This window comes from Xyrauchen texanus, chromosome 12 (assembly GCF_025860055.1).
Source record: "Xyrauchen texanus isolate HMW12.3.18 chromosome 12, RBS_HiC_50CHRs, whole genome shotgun sequence".
NCBI lineage: Eukaryota > Metazoa > Chordata > Actinopteri > Cypriniformes > Catostomidae > Xyrauchen > Xyrauchen texanus.
Genome location: NC_068287.1, coordinates 22,505,625 through 22,523,949, shown reverse-complemented (window position 1 = coordinate 22,523,949; position 18,325 = coordinate 22,505,625). Strand labels below are relative to the sequence as shown.

Sequence of the window (18,325 nt, the reverse complement as noted above, 5' to 3'; positions counted from 1 at the left end):
GCACACACATTTACAAAAAAGCACTCAATCATGATCACCACCAGGAGCCTGTGTACTGTATGCTCCAAATTGACAGAAACAGAGAGAGAGAGAGAGAGAGAGAAAGAGAAAGAGAAAGAGAGAGAGAGAGAGAGAGAGAGAGAGAGAGAGAGAGTGATGAAAGAGAAGAAAAGCATCTTGACAGTGGTCATTTTAAAAGTAGGTCACCCTGCAGTGGTGCATTCACATGACAGCACAAAGCATGTGTTTTTGTAGTATTCTCTCAATCTCAGGTAGAGGAGGATGTGCATCTTTTAAACACCTACACTCACTCACAGGCACAAATATAGACATACGAAAACCCTTGCCCCCAAACCCAGATACTGACATTTACAGCATTTTTGTGTATTTAGCTCTCATTTAGAAATGTTTCTTTATTAAAACACATGAATCACTTAAATTCAACCCTTCCATTACTATCTGTCTTCCTCTCATTTTCACCTTCTGCCTCTCTGAGGTGGAAGATGAGACATTTCTACATAATATCCCCTATATGGGAGATGAGGTGTTGGAACAGGATGAGGCTTTCCTGGGGGAGCTGATTGATAATTATGAAGGGGTGCATGGAGACAGAGGTGAGGATCTACACATTCTTACACACAACACTCAAACTAATGCCTTCTTTTGTTCAACCACTCTACCCTAACCACTTGTTGAGTGCACATACATGCTGTTGTTGTTGTAATATCAATATATATATATATATATATATATATATATATATATGTGTGTGTGTGTGTGTGTGTGTGTGTGTGTGTATATGGAAATGTTCAGACAGGTGGTGTGGTGTAACTTAGTGTCTTGTAATTTAACAACAGTGGGAGGCATCATAAATGATGAGATCTTTAAGGAGTTGGTGGAGGCACTGAGCCAGTACTCAGACCCAGAGGAAGAGGAGGAGGATGAGCCCACAGAGGGAGCAGAAAGTAAGGAAGAGGAGAAAGGGGCACAGCAAAGTACAACAGAAGGACCAGAGGAATCAAAAGTGGGCTTCTTCAAGAGGAAGAGGAGGAGCACTGCTGAAGGTGAGTTCTGAGGAATGCTGAATTGTTGGTGGAGAACAAGTCTCAGTTGCCTTCGCTTCTGAGACCGCCAATCTGTGCATTTTATCATGTGGCTCGTTGTGCATGACACCGCGGAGACTCCGCATGTGAAGGCTCATGCTACTCTCCGTGATCCACGCACAACATACCACCCGCCCCATTGAGAGCGAGGCACAATTAACGTGACCACGAGGTGGTTACCCCATGTGACTGTACCCTCCCTAGCAACTGGGCCAATTTGGTTGCTTTGGAGACCTGGCTATATAGAATATAACTGGTAATAATATCTGTTTTATCATTTTAATTTTAAGAGACAATCAGAAGTAATGCACCATATGACCAAGGACACTCGAGTTGAAACAACAAGTAGATCAGAGCTCACATGTGCTGGTCAGTCACAGTGTGTGTCTGTTTACAATTGTTTGCTCTGAGTGTCTCCTCTGTTTGTTCATTCAGTTTGTTTTAGGCCAGTATCCAGTTTCAGAACACCCTGACCCCAACTTTACCGCAACAGAGAAAACACACACACACATAAGCACCATTTGCTTTAAATGTGAATTTCAGGACAATTCCATTTTTACAACATTCTCTCCCTTGTTTTTTCCATCATTAGAAAGAGAGCTCTCCACCAATAAGAAGATTCCTCATGACAAGATCTTCACAGCTGTAGCATCCATGTTTCCGTACAAAGGCACCATGGAGGAGCTGAAAGACAAGTAGGGCCTACTGTTGGAAATCAGAAATTTTATGATTTTATTTTTGCAGCTTTTTGACACCTTGCATTGTTAAAGACAATCGAGAGAGGACATTAGAGAGAGGAAATCATGGAGCATGTGCACTAAACACTAGGCCAATCCGACAACATCGTGTCTCTTTAGTAGTTAAACAGATTTAAAGAGCAATATATATCAAAATGCAGTGGCACACTTAAAAATCTCTGAATTTCATTGCATTTAATAACAGAATATCAAAACAGAATGCCACAAAAGTGGCATCTACAAACAAATTATGCTTTTCTTTGCCATCTGTGTAATAACTGTCAATAAATTGGTGTCAAGGTTATTTTTAGTGGATGTATTTAGTGGAAGTCAATTCCCCTCAAGATCCGCTCACATTGCTAGCAGAGTATCCATAAGTGTAGTTCATCACGTAAACTTTGGACATGTGCCAAAAAGTGTCCCAATACATTTTGTCATAATTTTGAACAATATATCTATTGTTTTATGATTTGAAACCTAACCAGTTTCTTTCTTTCTTTCTTTTTTGTTTTTGTTTGCTCGTAAGTATATGTGATATGTTTCTTTAAAATAAATGCCTTTTGGTTTTATATTTTGTTAAATAACACAACGACAAGTGTAGCTTTAGTATCCAAAAACGTTTTCGGGCCAATGTACATGACCTGACAGCATTCTCAAGTCTTATAATTACAATTTGATTGAATTCAGTTCTGCTAATTTTTAACTCAGTTCAGTTTAATTAAATCCAATTAATTTCAATTTAGTTGAACTCATTTGAATTATAATTAAACTGTGCTCTATAAGGAGGAAACTGTACAAGCTGCTTGCCAAAACCCAAACCTTTATCCACAAAAATGATGTAACCATAAAAGCAAAAATAACATGTGCACACATTCTTCCATTTGACTTGGAAAGAATATGTCATGCCATCTCCAAGGGTTTGAGGGTTCATGGGAAGCTTTTGTAGCTCTACTGTCAGCTGGCATATGGCAACTGCAGCAGCAGTGGAAACAAAAAGCCTTCACAGTCTGAATTATCATCCAACTGTTTACCATTTCATGCCATTCTTGTGCATTCCACCAGCTGTGCTCATGTAATTTCTTTCCGCTGGCTGGGAAAATATGTTGATGAGATTTGTGAAGCACGTTAACTTGTATTTAATGTTCTGTTATGTGTGTAAAATAGATAAAACACTTTAAAGTATCAATATAATGCATCTATTTATTTTTGACATCATAAATAAAGAGATACAAGACATATTCATTCTCAAATCCTACCTGCAACAAGGTTCAAGAGACTGTGCTATATTGTGAATATAGTCATGGCTAAAGGACGAGTGCCTGCATCCTCTATAGCAGTGACTATATTCACTATACAGTATGACCTGAATCCCGTATTACTTTTATAAAATGCTCACAACATAATGCAAATATTAAGGACACAGTTTTTCATTAACAGTTTATTTTATAAAGGAGGGCCCTGGGTAGCTCAGCGAGTAAAGATGCTGACTACCACCCTTGGAGTTACGAGTTCCAGGGCGTGCTGAGTGACTCCAGCCAGGACTCCTAAGCAACCAAATTGGCCCGGTTGCTAGGGAGGGTAGAGTCACATGGGGTAACCACCTTGTGGTCGCTATAAAGTGGTTCTCGCTCTCAGTGGGGCGCGTGGTGAGTTGTGCATGAAGCCTCCACACACGCTATGTCTCCGCAATAAAGCGCTCAACAAGCCACGTGATACGATGCGCAGATTGGCGGTCTCAGATGCGGAGGCAAATGAGATTCATCCTTTGCCACCCGGATTGAGGCAAGTCACTACGCCACCATGAGGACTTAGAGCGCTTTGGGAATTGGGCATTCCAATTTGGGGAGAAAAGGGGGGAAAAAAAATATTTTATAAAGTAAATTTATTGTCATCCTTTCATTAAAAGGTATAATTATATTATGCTGCAATGGACAGCATGCCATATCTGTTTAACTTACAGGACTATATGAACTAGGGAACTCGTGAATTGTGGATTATAGCATGGCTGGAGCACTGTATTGGTCAATCAGCATCCAGGACTGGAATTAAACATTTTATTCATGCCCATATTCTGCAATTGTTCCCTTAAGAAGCTGTTTCTATCTGATCTAACCCTTAAAATGTGTTTTGTTGCTGTAATCTAATGCATTCACAATGGTTCAGTAATGTTAAATAATATTTCTGACTTGCATCAACCCAGCTAATTTAGATGCTACCTCATGAAGCAAATTATTTAGATTAACATTTTTTATTTTTCAGGGTACATCCACATAGTGTCTCATTCTCAGTTTCAGTGTATTGTGCTCTATAGGTATAACAAATAATGGTGACAGCATTTCTCTATCTCTCTCGCAGGTATAAAAATCTCTTGGAGCCATCAAGCCCTGTGAAGTTGCCTCCACTCTGTACGCCTAATATGGACGGTCCCTTTGCCAAATCTGTTCAGAGAGAGCAAAGTCTACACTCCTTTCACACACTCTTCTGTCGTCGTTGCTTCAAATATGACTGCTTCCTGCACCGTATGTGATGACACCTTTTCCTCTTTTTGTTTTTGCATTTTAGATAGTTAGCTAAGGGTTGCATCATTATTATTATTGCTCATATCTAGTCATATGAACAAATGTTATTTGTTCATATGACTAGAGTAATGTTGCAATATATTCAATGCATGTCTAATCTATTCAGTTCATGTTCTTGAATATCTGGTTGAATATGTGTGCATCTCAATATTTGACTTCACTCATGTAATTCAAACATAAATGTAAAGAATGTAGGGCAATAGATACAGTATGTCAGCATCTAAAATGAAATGTTTTGTAAATTAAAAGTTCATGTCTTCTGTGTTCAGCATTCCATGCATCTACCAACGTGTACAAGAGGAAGAATAAAGAGATCAGAATGGAGACAGAACCCTGTGGACCCGATTGCTTTCTTTTGCAGGTACAACTTTCTGCTGTGTGTTTATATGCCACTTTTTATTAAATTTATTTCTGACTTCTGATTGGTTTCATTCTTCTTCTTACAATTTTTGACAAATCACTCTCTCTCTCTCTCTCTCTCTCTCTCTCTCTCTCTCTCTCACACACACACACAGAAAGGAGCAAAAGAGTTTTCTGATCAGAAAATGCATAGGTCTCAAAGGCCTCGTCGGCGACGGCGACAGCCTCACCCCTCAAGTTCATGTGCCCCCACCCCCTCAGGCTCAGGGGTAGAGGGAAAAGGAGACAGCGACCATGAGACAACCAGCTCCTCAGGTACACACATATACTGTACATGCATAAACACAAACATACAGCAAATGCAAGCACAACACCTATATTTAAACACCTTAATGTACAGCAGATAATGTGTCAATACCAGTTTATCCAGGCCAAAAGGATAGACATAAAACACACAGGCAAACTTTACTCTTAGCTTTGTAAAAAAAGCATAGCTCTTGTGCCATGGAGGTGTGTGCAAAGCGATCAAAGCACATAACAGACACATAACAAACACATAATTTTTGTTAGTATTGCATCAAAGAGACATCACTGAAAACTGAAAACTGCACACAGAAACACAAGAACTTTATTAATAGTGCTTGCTAAGGCATCTGTATGATTATTGCTCATAGCTAGGGTTAGGGATTTGAACAAACTCCTAATATAAGGTGCCGTTTTTGCGAATGATATTAAATCAAGCAGCTTTTTAAGAAGAGGTTTGCTATTATTTTTCGAATTTATCGGAATTACAATATTAGCCTTGTGGATAATAAAATGGGCGAAAAATCACATAGACTTACACTGAAGGATTGACTGGAGCCATATCTGTGATCAGAATATCAAAGAGAATTTTGACTCAGTGAAAAATAGACTCTGGGCTAGTAAGCAACCACCCAGAATACCATAACAACCACCTAGCAACACCCTTGCAACTACTTAGACCACACTAAAGTCTTTCTAGCAAGTCAGTCCACTGTCGGCTATTTTTGGAACACTCTCAGGAGGCTATTTCCAGTCATGCCAGTACAGCTCCTTTCTACTTGAATGGAGAAATTTCAAAAACGGTTGGTCAAGATTACGATCAAAGAACATATTTCAAATCAGCAATAAATACTGACAATACTGGAATCATAAATTGTGATTCTTTACCTCATATTATCGTAAAAAACTAATTTCTCTGCTTGTATAGCTAATGCGTTGAAGATTGGATTGGCAGGTGTTATCTGTATCTAAAAGGATTGGCTCTTTTAACTGTAAGGCAGGACTTCCTTTCTACATCCGTAGACCGTTGGGCGCTCAGAGCTGCATGGTTGTGCATTCCAATTTCTCCCATTCTTTTTAATAGCAGTGGCCCTTCTCTGCTAAATAATCTCTGACCGCACTCAAAACACATTCTAGTTCCGTAAAGAGACATATGACACACTAGTAGATTTACATATTTGATTTAAAGCTATCATTTACCTGTGTGTGTGCGTGCGTGCGTGCGTGTGTGTTTGTGTGTGTTTATTAGAGGGTAACTCTAGGTGTCCCAGCCCCACTAAACTGAGACCAAGTGAGGAAGGAGCGGAGGAGTCTGAGTCACCTCTACAGTGGACCGGAGCGGAGGAGTCCCTGTTCAGAGTCCTGCATGGCACATATTACAACAATTTCTGCTCTATTGCACGACTCATTGGCACCAAGACATGCAGAGAGGTACACACATATACAATGACAATATATGTCAAATACAAGTTAAGCTCAATCAGTGGCATGTGAGGCATAATGTTGATAACCAAAAAAAATCATTTTGACTTGTACCTCCTTTTCTTTAAAAAAACGCAAAAAACGTGGGTTACAGTCAGGTACTTACAATGGAAGTGAATTGGAGCCAATCTTTAAACGTTTAAATACTCACTGTTTAAAAAATATAGCCACAAAACATAAACAATATGATTTTATTGTTATAAAATTATAAACAAACCATTCTGTGTAAAATTGTGATGACGACTTAACGCTATAAACCCTGTGAACATATTCAATGGAAAGGAGGAGGCGAGAACCGGCTTGATAATATAAATAATATTTTAATAATAAACTTAAACAAATGACACAAACACACACATGACGGACATGTCCGTTAACTATCTCTCTGTCATCGCACCACCGTCTGCCATCGGCCTTTATCCCTCTCGGAGGCTTAATTAGCCTGATAAGGGACCGGGTGTGTATAATCACAAACCGGACCCGCCCTCCGCCCTGCCACACCCTGTTATCCCGATAAATGACAATTTAATTTAATTTTTATTAGAAGAATTTTACTAGAAGAATTCATGTAAGTGTATTTCGCCAAGTTGCCATTACACCTCGGGTGTGCATTATGTTTTAATACTTCAATGGGCTGGAGTCAATTATTCTGCATTTATCACGGTTACCACACCTCAAGACATTTTTCAGGTTTTTATTTTAAGACATTTTCATCCCTAAAACACTCTTGTGGTAGAACTACTTTCTTTCGCCATGGATTCAGTGTCTTTTTTATCATTGCTTTGAAACAATTTGTGTTGTGAAATGCGCTATACAAATAAAAATTACTTGACTTTAGACAGCATCACTTTAGATCTAGCAACGTAGGCTTGAGATGCTTTTCAACACTTACTGGAGTTACAAGGTAGTTTGTGCATGTATGTGTGTGTGAGAGAAGAGAGAGAGAGAGAGAGAGAGAGAGAGAGAGAGAGAGCTTTGGGTTATGTGATTACGTGCGATTTTTGCTTTTATTAAGAAAAAGAGGTAAGTTAATAATAGAATAATAATAATATTATGCCACTAATGCGGTTGATTGAGCTTAACTTGTATTGAACCTGGAATCTTCCTTTAATACAGATCAACAATGAATTTAATGCTATTAAATATGGGCTGTTGGGAAGGTCTATAATATGTCTTCATTCAAAAGTAGAGAAAACTAAAACTATGTGTTTAAATGTGTGTTAAAATTGTGTGTCTGTGTGCTTTTGTGTTTTTCCCACAAAGACTGTGGTTTGACTAACTGGAAATGTGATTACCTCAAATCATGTGTTTTTCTTGCATTTAGGGAATGGTCCAAATCTTTTTGTAGACGTACATTGTTTTGATTGTGAGTTTGTGTGTATCTGTGTGTTATTGTGTGTGTGTGCTCATATGGTAAATAAAAGATCAACACGATAATGAACAGTTATACCTCAGTTGGGTTTCAAAATTCGGACTGTTGTCCATTGAGTGTTCAAGGTATTCTGATGCTGTATGTGGGGGGAGTGTAACATGTTGCAATGCATGTCTCGTGTGTGTGTGTGTGTGTGTGTGTGTGTGTGTGTGTGTACTTGGGTCAGGTTTATGAGTTTGCAGAGAAAGAGGCACTGATTCTCCATGTTCCGCTGGAGGATGGTGGCATCTCACGTCAGAAGAAAAAACGAAAGCACAGGCAAGATGTTCTCCCATTGTTACCTGCCAATCACAGTCATGCTTTAATAACCACATAGCTAGATGTTACACAAGACTGCAAAATATGAACACTAGAGTGTAACCATATTTCTTTTTGTTTAATAGATTATGGGCAAAGATACAGTTGAAGAAAGGTAAGCACCTTAAATGCAACCGCGGGTTGAGAAAAGATTTTAGTGGCTTGGCAGGTACAGAAATGGAAAAAACAGACTCCAAAAACAGTTCTGCCTCTCATTCCCTCATTCTATAATATTTGTCAGACAATTGATTGCATAAATGTTGAGCATAAATGTTACTGCCAGCTGTTTTTCTTTTTTCTTTTAAAGACCCCATGAAACCAAAAGGGGAGTTCCCCTTCTGTCACTCTCTCAACATTGTGTCGAAGGAAGTGACACAAGGGGTTTTCTTTGGACTCTAAACCTGAGAAAAGGCCAATGTCAAGTTGGCAGACAGAATTTGCATGCCCCTCCCCGGACATACGGGTATAAAGGGTATAAAGGGAATCGGGGCAGCGAATGCCAGTCAGAATTTTTCTTTGGAGCCGAATGTTTTTACAACAAGCAGCTGAGCTTCACTACTGTTCCACTCACCTCTATCAGTGAGAAGCATTGCTGTTGGATTCGCACGGCGCATTTTCCAGCTGGTGTCTCTCTCTCTCTGCACGCTGTGCAGTTCACGTCCCTGGGCGCTTCGACAGTGCTTTCTTTCTGTTAAAAGAGTGTTCTCCTCCTAAAAAGGGTCTATTTTCTCTAAAAGAGTTTGAGTTTCCACTCATAAAAGAACAATACACAGCAGGTGTTGAACGTCCTTTTCAGGACACGTCTTTTTAAAGATGTCTTTGCGATCTGTGTAGTTCCTGGATGCGGTTGATTTCTCTCCACTTCTTACGGTCATAAAAGCTGCCTCGCGTGCCTGGGCTGCGATCACGCGCAGGCAACGTTTTATGAATGGTCATATTCTCAGTGCGAGAACATCTTCTCTCACGAGAGAAAGCCACTTCAGCCGCCCCCCCGCGTCATTCCTTCTTCCCACAGGATTGAGGACAACCCGACTGGCGATGAAGGCGATTTGGGGATGACGACGGGCTCGGTTTCGCCAGGTAACTCCCCATGAACCACCTGCCCACCCAGCACTCTTGCTTGCTTCCGTCCGAGCTCGGGATGAGTGCGTTCTCCCTTGCGCCCCTGGAATTGGATGACGACATTGCCGCTGCATCGGAGAGTGTCACAGCGGCGTCTGATGCTGATGACTCGCCTGGGCTGTCACCTTCGGGCCTGCTCGCCCAGTCTGAGGCTGACGCGCAGATGTCCGCTATGCTTTCCCGTGCCGCCGCAAGCGCGAGGCTGGACTGGAGATCTCCGTCCCCCCCTCACGGCTACTCGATCGGTTCCTCGGGTCACGGCACCGCTCATAGCCACGCCCCCCCTCCCGCCCCCACCGATTCCGTTCTTCACGGAAGTGCATGACGAGTCGACGCAGTCGGAACCGCCCTCCGCTCATCCGCTCTCACTACCCTGGATGGCAGGGCGGCCCACGGGTACACGGAGGTCCCCAAGGTGGACAGAGCGGTTGCGATCCACTTATGTCCCGAGAACGCCGCCACTTGGTGGGACTGCTCAGTACTACCCTCTCTAAGGACGTAGAATGATGTCATTACTGACCTCAAAAGTCTACAGCGCCACCGTATAGGCCGCCTCCGCCCTACATGTCATGGCTTTCCTGCAAACTCACCAAGCCAAGGCACTCAAAGATCTGCACCTGGGTAGTTCCGACCCCGATGTGCTGCAGGAACACTGACCCTTCTTATGGTTCCCGTTCGATGGCCAGGCGTATGAGTACAATTTCCTCCCCTTTGGCCTGTCCCCTCGTGTCTTCACGAAGTTCGCAGAGGCCGCTCTTGCCCCCCCCCTAAGGGAAGTGGGCATCTGCATACTCAATTACCTCGACGACTGGCTCATCCTGGCCCACTCTCGAGAGTTACTATGTGCTCACAGGTACCAGGTGCTCAGGCACATCAGCCGTCTAGGCCTTCAGGTCAACTGGGAAAAGAGCAAGCTCGACCCGGTTCAGAGTATCTTTTTTCTCGGCATGGAGTTAGACTCAGTCTCAATGACAACGCGGCTCACCAACGAGCGCGTGCAGTGGGTGCTCAGGTGCCTTGCTCGCTTAGATCCCAGCACAACGGTTCCTCTAAAATAAGCAGCACCCAATACCTTTGCCAGATATTACAATCTAAGGGTTGAGTCGGTTTCGTCCCGTGTTTTGTCAGGTCAGAGCCGGTAGAACTCTGTAACGCGGCACAACCGACCGGGTGTTCCGCTTGCAAATTGCGCCCTTCACCAGTGCTACTGAGCGTCGCTGCCTGGATGTTTTTCCTCCCTAGCCTTCTGGCTCGCGAATTCAGCAGAGCAATACGAGTCACAGGGTTCTGTACTGGGGTCGGGCTCCACGGGCATAGTTCCCTCTTCAGGCTAACTCCCCGTGATGTATTTTCCGTGGTACGGTCCCCCTGTCTCTGTTACTGTTGTAACCTCTGTTCCTTGAGGGAGGGAACGAGACGTTGTGTCCCTCCTGCCACAGCACTAGACCTAGCACTGTAAATGGCCGTGCTTCATTTTCGGCTCCTCCTGAATGGCATTCGCTGCCCCGCTTCCCTTTATACCCGTATGTCTGGGGCGAGGCATGCAAATTCTGTCTGCCAACTTGACATTGGCCTTTTCTCAGGTTCAGAAGTACGATTCGGCATCCAAAGAAGACCCCTTATGTCACTTCCTTCGACACAAGTCTCTTTCGCTCCCTCGGGGAACGGAGGTTACAACAGTAACCATGACAGTAGTCCATATCGGTTAGCTCTGAAGCCACCAAGTTTATTCCTAAGCTTAATTAGCAGACAATGCACTGGAAAAGAGTTGCAGTTGCATATACACATTTTTGTCCAATCAAATACTCTCTAGAATGAGAATGCCCCTCCTAATACCACATGAAACTGACTGGCAATAGCAAATCATGATTCATAGCTATGGTATAAACTAGAGGCTATTATTTTTTTTTTGTATAATTATTATAAAATAAATAGAAAATACGTCAACTTAGGATAGAAAATGGCACATGTCAAGAAATTTCCAGAAGGCTTTGAATTTTTTTCCTAGATAAGTTATTGCTCTCTCCTTGCTGTTTGTTTTATAGACAACTCATCCAATCAAGTGTACAATTTTCAGCCTTGTGACCACCCTGAGCTCCCCTGTGATAGTTCCTGTCCATGTGTGATGACCCAAAATTTCTGTGAGAAATTCTGCCTGTGCGATCAGGAGTGTAAGTTCAACACAAATGAACATACACAAATGAACACATAAAAAATTTTAAAATACACATACAAAAACAAACAAATACAAGTATACAATGTTACACAATTGTAGTTGTTTTTGAACAACTTGATATTTCATCTTTCTTTCACTTAATTTTGTTACTGTTACTTACACTTACAGGAAGGTTACTGAAGTGATCATGTATGTCCATTCACTTTTCTTAATCAACATCAAGATTTTAGGTTCAAATGTACACTCACGTAGCACTTTATTAGGAACACTATACTAATACCGGATAGGGCCTTCCTTTGCTCTCAGAACAGCCTCAATTCTTCATGACATGGATTCCTAAAGATGTTGGAAACATTCCTTTGGGATTCTGGTCCATGTTGACATGACTGCATCAGACAATTCCTGCAGATTTGTCAGCTGCACATTCATGCTGCAAATCTTTCATTCTACTACATCCCAAAGGTGTTCTACTGGAATCAGATCTGGTGACTCATTGTCATGTTAATGAAACCAGTTTGAGACAACTTTTGCTTTGTTGACATGGTGCATTATCATACTGGAAGTAGCCATTAGAAGATGAGTAAGTTGTGGCCATGAAGGGATGCAAATGGTCAGCAACAATATTCAAATAGGCTGTGGCATTCAAGCGATTAGTTGGTATTAACAGACCCAAAGTGTGCCAAAAAACATTCCAACCACCATTACACCACCTCCACCAGCTTGGACTGTTGACACAAGGCAGGTTGGGTCCATGGATTCATGCTGTTGGTGCCAAATTCTGGCCCTACCAGCTGTGTGCTTCAGCAGAAATCGAGATAATCAGACAAAGCTATGTTTTTCCAGTCTTCAATTGTTCAGTTTTGGTGAGCCTGTGCCTGCTGCAGCCTCAGCTTTCTGTTCTTGGCTGACAGAAGTGGAAACTGATGTGTTTTTCTGCTGTTGTAGCCCATCTGCCTACCATTCTGAGTAAACTCTAGAGACTGTGTGAAAATCCCAGAAGATCACCAATTACAGAAATACTCAAACCAGCCCACCTAACAGTCATGCCACTGTCGAAATCACATCTTTCCCATCACATTTTTTCCCCATTCTGACATGAGTAGATAATTGCATGAATAAGTAGGTGTACAGGTGTTCCTAATAAAATGTTGAGTGAGTGTATATACAGGTATGAGGGAATTATTTAAATATGTATATATATTTATACACCAAGGGGTTACTAGGGGGTCTGCAGAAAATGTTCTAGAAAAAATAGGGTAAAGTAAACATTCACCAAATATTGACATTATTTATTTATTCTGCTTTCTGGAGACTACTAATACATTTTTATTAAATATGTTTCTCTTCAATTTATTAATCTAAAATGAATAAACGTACTCTATAGTGTGGGGAAAACAAGATATAAAATACATGGGAATTTAAGTATATATTAACATCTAAGATCATTTAATTTTCCAAACAACATGAATTTTATATATATATATATATATATATATATATATATATATATATATATATATATATATATATAAATAAATATAATATCACACACACTATTTTGCCCACTCAGTATAAATGGGTCTTTATACACAAAAATACACCGATCAGCCACAACATTAAAACCACCTGCCTAATATCGAGTTGGTCCCCCTCGTGCCACCAAAACAGCTCTGATACTTCGAGGCATGGACTCTACAAGACCTCTGAAGTTGTCCTGTGGTATCTGGCACCAAGACATTAGAAGCAGAGGCGGGGCCTCCATAGATTGGACTTGTTGGTCCAGTACATCCCATAGATGCTCAATTGGATTGAGATCTGTGAAATTTGGAGGCCAAGTCAACACCTTGATCTCTTTGTCATGTTCCACAAAGCATTTCTTGCAGCGGGGCAGGGCGCATTATCCTGCTGAAAGAGGCCACTGTCATCAGGGAATACCATTGCCATGAAGGGGTGTACTGGGTCAGCAACAATCTTTAGGTAGTTGGTATGTGTCAAAGTATGTAAATTATGAAGTTTGAAAACCCCTGCCTTACTGTAACCTTATGCCACAAATGCTGTCAATTGAGTTTAACGTCTATTGAAACTGGAATATTAATTTAAGGGTAAAGGTGTGATACGTGTGCACCACTAGAGGGCACCATTGCAAAGACAACAAGAGGAGACAATCAATCACTGAAAACACCATTTTGACCTTTACTCATATTATAATACTTTATTTTAGGCATTTTGACACCTCAAACATTACACACTTAACACAGCTCACTTTAACCTAGTTCTGCTCTATGTTTGGGTTCTAGGTCAGAATCGGTTTCCTGGCTGTCGCTGTAAGACCCAGTGTAACACTAAGCAGTGTCCATGTTATCTGGCAGTGCGTGAATGTGATCCTGACCTCTGCATGACCTGTGGGGCCGCAGACCACTGGGACAGCAAACAAGTCTCCTGTAAGAACTGCAGCATCCAGAGAGGACTCAAGAAGGTGTGAACAGTGACCCAGTGTGTGGGGACCAATCAAATGACAGACAAAAATAATTTATGAGAGTTCTTCAGACAAACTCATAGAATCTGATCAAACACAATAGCGTTTCACATGGAATCAAATAAGAAAAAAAAATATCAGAAGGTATGCTTTTGTAACATGCATGTTGAAGATGTTAACCTTTGACCTGTTTGCCAGCACCTGCTCCTGGCCCCATCTGATGTTGCCGGGTGGGGTACATTCATCAAAGAGCCAGTCCAGAAGAACGAGTTCATCTCGGAGTACTGTGGAGAGGTGTGTGGAAATCACACACACAAATAAACACGCAAACAAACACACACACACACACACACACACACACACACACACACACACACACACACACACACACACATGTTGTGTTTCCATGTTTTATGGGGACTTTCCATAGACATAATGGTTTTTATACTGTACAAACTTTATATTCTATCCCCTAAACCTAACCCTACCCCTAAACCTAACCCTCATAGAAAACTTTCTGCATTTTTACATTTTCAAAAAACATAATTTAGTATGATTTATAAGCTGTTTTCCTCATGGGGACCGACAAAATGTCCCCACAAGGTCAAAAATTTCGGGTTTTACTATCCTTATGGGGACATTTGGTCCCCACAAAGTGATAAATACACGCTCACACACACACACACACACACACACACACACACACACACACACACACACACACACACACACAAACACGCAAACACACACACCTAGATACTGTGAACAAGCTGTGATTCTTCCAACTGATGTATCCTTAGTGATGGAGTTTTTGCGTTATGTGTGTGTGTATGTGTGTGTGTGTGTGTGTGTGTGTAGCTTATCTCGCAGAATGAGGCAGACAGGAGGGGCAGGATCTATGACAAATACATGTCGAGCTTCCTGTTCAACTTGAACAATGGTATTGGTCTTAGTAATTTGTGGAGTGGTAATGTTTAATGTCTTGTAGGTCTCAATTTGATTTTCACAAGTATGTTATTATTTATAACAGACTTTGTAGTGGATGCCACTCGAAAAGGGAATAAAATACGGTTTGCCAACCACTCTGTGAACCCCAACTGTTATGCAAAAGGTAGTCTTTATTTCATAAAATTGAAGTACAGTAAAAAACACTGAGTTTAAAGTAAGCGCATTTGACAGTCTTAATTGTTGGCTATTGTTACAGTCGTCATGGTTAATGGAGACCATCGCATTGGAATCTTTGCCAAGCGAGCCATACAGCGTGGAGAGGAGCTCTTTTTTGATTACAGGTTGGTTGTTTTGGTTGTTTTATCATTATTAGTCACTTTGACCCAGATAAAAAAAATAAATTTTTTTGTAATATAATGATATTTATTATATCATTAAAAAGCTGAGACTTTTCATTTTCCTTTAGTGCCTAAAACAAAATGCATCAAAATATATTTCTAGTTCAAAGTGACTCTATGCATTTTAATGGAATGGATTCTTTTGTAGTGTATTTACATTTTTTTCTATTCTTCTTAGGTACAGTCAAGCAGATGCATTGAAGTATGTGGGTATTGAGAGAGAAATCGACATAGTATAGACATGCTTTCATTATTAGTATCTCTGCATCTTTTATCTGGTGAAATATTTTGCCTACTCACAATGCTTTGCACCTCATTGAGAGTGGAAGAAAACACGGCATTCTGGGCATTATGTTTTTTTTTGTAATGTCATTCCAAGTGGGATGTCATTTCTTGATCCTCTAATTTGACCTGTGGTTTGATTTGAGTTGTCTGAACAAGCATTCTTGTTTACGTTTTTGTGATGACGTTTGTGACGACTTTAAGAAACCAAAAGGTTGTATCCTCAAATTTACGAATCCACATTTGCACTAAATGGCCAACACCACAGGATCTCGATATGATAGATTCCACCATTTTCCAGTGATGTACCTCTATCCACTAACAGATGATGTAAAGAAGAAAAAATGCCAGTTCTGTTTTTAAATTAAATCTCCTCATTCACAAGCCTCAGTAAACAGCTTTTTAACCGTAAATAGTTATAACATCTATATGCTCTATATATACTGTAACTGCAAACAGATGGCATCACACCTTACTGTTGTTGTTGTTTTTGGTCAGAATATTTCATTGTGGAACACATCAAGCAATATTTCAATGTTACATTTGCACTTATGGTAGTCAGTCAAGTCAAGCTACATTATTTTCTCTCTAGAAAAAACTTCACTATTAGCGCAATCTTCAGTACTCGCCTTCAAATTGCTGTAATTTGATGTTAGCCTGTTACTGTAATGTGCATTGATCTGCATCTCTTGAGTTTTTATTCACTATCTTTGTCAGCCATAGCACCTGCCAAGTGTTTTAAATGTAATGTGGCTGGCAAATACTCTGGAAAAATGTGTTTAGATCTGTCTTTCTGTTTCGAAATATCTTTTCCTTCATCAGCTGTAAGCAGCTTGTTGTATTGCACAAAGCTGGCTAATGTTGTCAGAGATGAGCATTCTAGCTAAAATAGCACTAAGGCAGTTAAACTTCATTTCTGCTTAAATTGTATAAGGTAAAATGTTGTTCATGTTCTGTAGTAATAAACAAAACAAGTAACCATGTAAACCGACAGGCTGAATGTGAACCGTGAACTAAAGAGTGATTTAAAGAACATTGTTTAGCAGGCTTTTTTTAAGAATGAGTTTACAAAATTGGCCTAATAAGTGGGTTCCACTGTCATCTGTACCAATTTATGTAAATAAAGAGTGAAACCAAACTGTTATAGTTGTTTTACATACTTCAATTAGTGGACTTTTTTGTGAATGCACCACAAAACAGTTTATTCTATATTTTTAATACATATGAAGAAAAATGCCTGAAACTGAATAGCAGTTTTGTATGTAATGCAAGAGGGATTTATTTTAAAGAAACATTTTCTAGTTTATATTAGTAAATCTGGAATGGAGATTTGATCAATGAAAAGGTTTAGGGGTACATATTATAAATGTTATTGTTTGTTTCATAATTTAACACATGCAACCAAAATTGGGATGAAAATAACATCAGAAAAATAATTCTGTGAGAATAATTCTGAGATTCTTGTAAATTTTAGACACAAATTCAATCATTCCTAATTCATTTCACCCAACGCAATGTCTGAAATGTTTTAGAAATCAGAAGACCCAAAAATGCCCTGCAAATATAATATTATAAGCTTTTAATATATAAACTTCATACACCATACCGTATTTCACACACACACACACACACATATATATATAATCAGACTTTCTGTGCTTTTGTCAAATTATAGTGACTTTTCCTTAAAAGTATTAAAGTATACACGTTGCCAAATACTTCACATGAAAATGCAAGTGGTTGGTTCAGAATGATACAATGTTTGTACAATTATAAAAAAATTATGTTGTAAAATTAGATAATAAAATAATAGATAAGATAAAAGATAATAAACTTATCTTTAAAAAAATGGTTAGCATCTTTCAACCTACTAAATACTTTGTTCTTTATTCCAAAACATTCAAGCCCACTTAAAAATATGTTTCTGTAGTGCAGTGGAAATTACTGATGTATTTAAAAATGAGCATGTGTGTAGAAAATGTCTCTATATTGTAGTATATCTCTCACATGTGAATTAAGATTTCTTCAGAAACAGAAACAAGACAAAAACAAAACATATATTGCACCTGTATATGGAATATTCCACAAGAGAAAGTTTTTTTTCCTTCAGGCTTCTTTTATTAAAGTGTCAGTCCGGATTTGTGTTGATATTACACAGTCATGGTCATTTACAATGAAAGTGCAAAAAAAAACTCAAAAGAAACAAGGACAAAATGAAAGAATGTAAAAAAGTTAAGTGTTGTAACACTTTGGCTACATGAAACTGCCTCTTTTTAGGACATCAAGGGAAACTTTTACATCAATTACTGTAGTTCATTTTTTGTATTTTACAGAGGATTATTTCAGCAATTCATCCATAGAATGTACAGTAAAGCAAATGCAGGGACAATTCCCATGAAGCAACCTAAAGACAAGTGTTCAGGGGGACAGTTGTTATAATGTATGGCCGGGATCACTTAAAGGGATAGATCACCCAAAAATGAAAATTCTCTCATCATTCACTCACCATCATGCCATCCCAGATGTGTATGACTATTCTGCTGAACACAAGCAAAGATTCTTAAAGGAATATTTCAGCTCTGATGGTCCTTACAAATCAAGTGAATGGTTACCAGACCGTTGAAGATCCA

The 18,325-nt window shown here is 39.8% G+C and overlaps 1 protein-coding gene across 1 annotated transcript in view; it reads left to right on the top strand.

Annotated features, from left to right (window-relative positions):
- Positions 1 to 16,827, top strand: part of LOC127653339 (histone-lysine N-methyltransferase EZH1-like) — a 28,928-nt gene extending 12,101 nt beyond the window's left edge. The window contains exons 6-21 of the mRNA XM_052139992.1: positions 497 to 614; positions 858 to 1,064; positions 1,696 to 1,798; positions 4,196 to 4,359; positions 4,689 to 4,780; positions 4,935 to 5,094; positions 6,332 to 6,513; positions 8,163 to 8,254; positions 8,380 to 8,408; positions 11,461 to 11,586; positions 13,889 to 14,067; positions 14,266 to 14,361; positions 14,926 to 15,007; positions 15,098 to 15,178; positions 15,272 to 15,356; positions 15,592 to 16,827. Of these exons, the coding sequence (XP_051995952.1) occupies positions 497 to 614; positions 858 to 1,064; positions 1,696 to 1,798; positions 4,196 to 4,359; positions 4,689 to 4,780; positions 4,935 to 5,094; positions 6,332 to 6,513; positions 8,163 to 8,254; positions 8,380 to 8,408; positions 11,461 to 11,586; positions 13,889 to 14,067; positions 14,266 to 14,361; positions 14,926 to 15,007; positions 15,098 to 15,178; positions 15,272 to 15,356; positions 15,592 to 15,652 (1,857 nt within the window). The 3' untranslated portion in view covers positions 15,653 to 16,827. The remainder of the gene's footprint in view (positions 1 to 496; positions 615 to 857; positions 1,065 to 1,695; positions 1,799 to 4,195; positions 4,360 to 4,688; positions 4,781 to 4,934; positions 5,095 to 6,331; positions 6,514 to 8,162; positions 8,255 to 8,379; positions 8,409 to 11,460; positions 11,587 to 13,888; positions 14,068 to 14,265; positions 14,362 to 14,925; positions 15,008 to 15,097; positions 15,179 to 15,271; positions 15,357 to 15,591) is intronic.
- Positions 16,828 to 18,325: the final 1,498 nt, after the last annotated feature.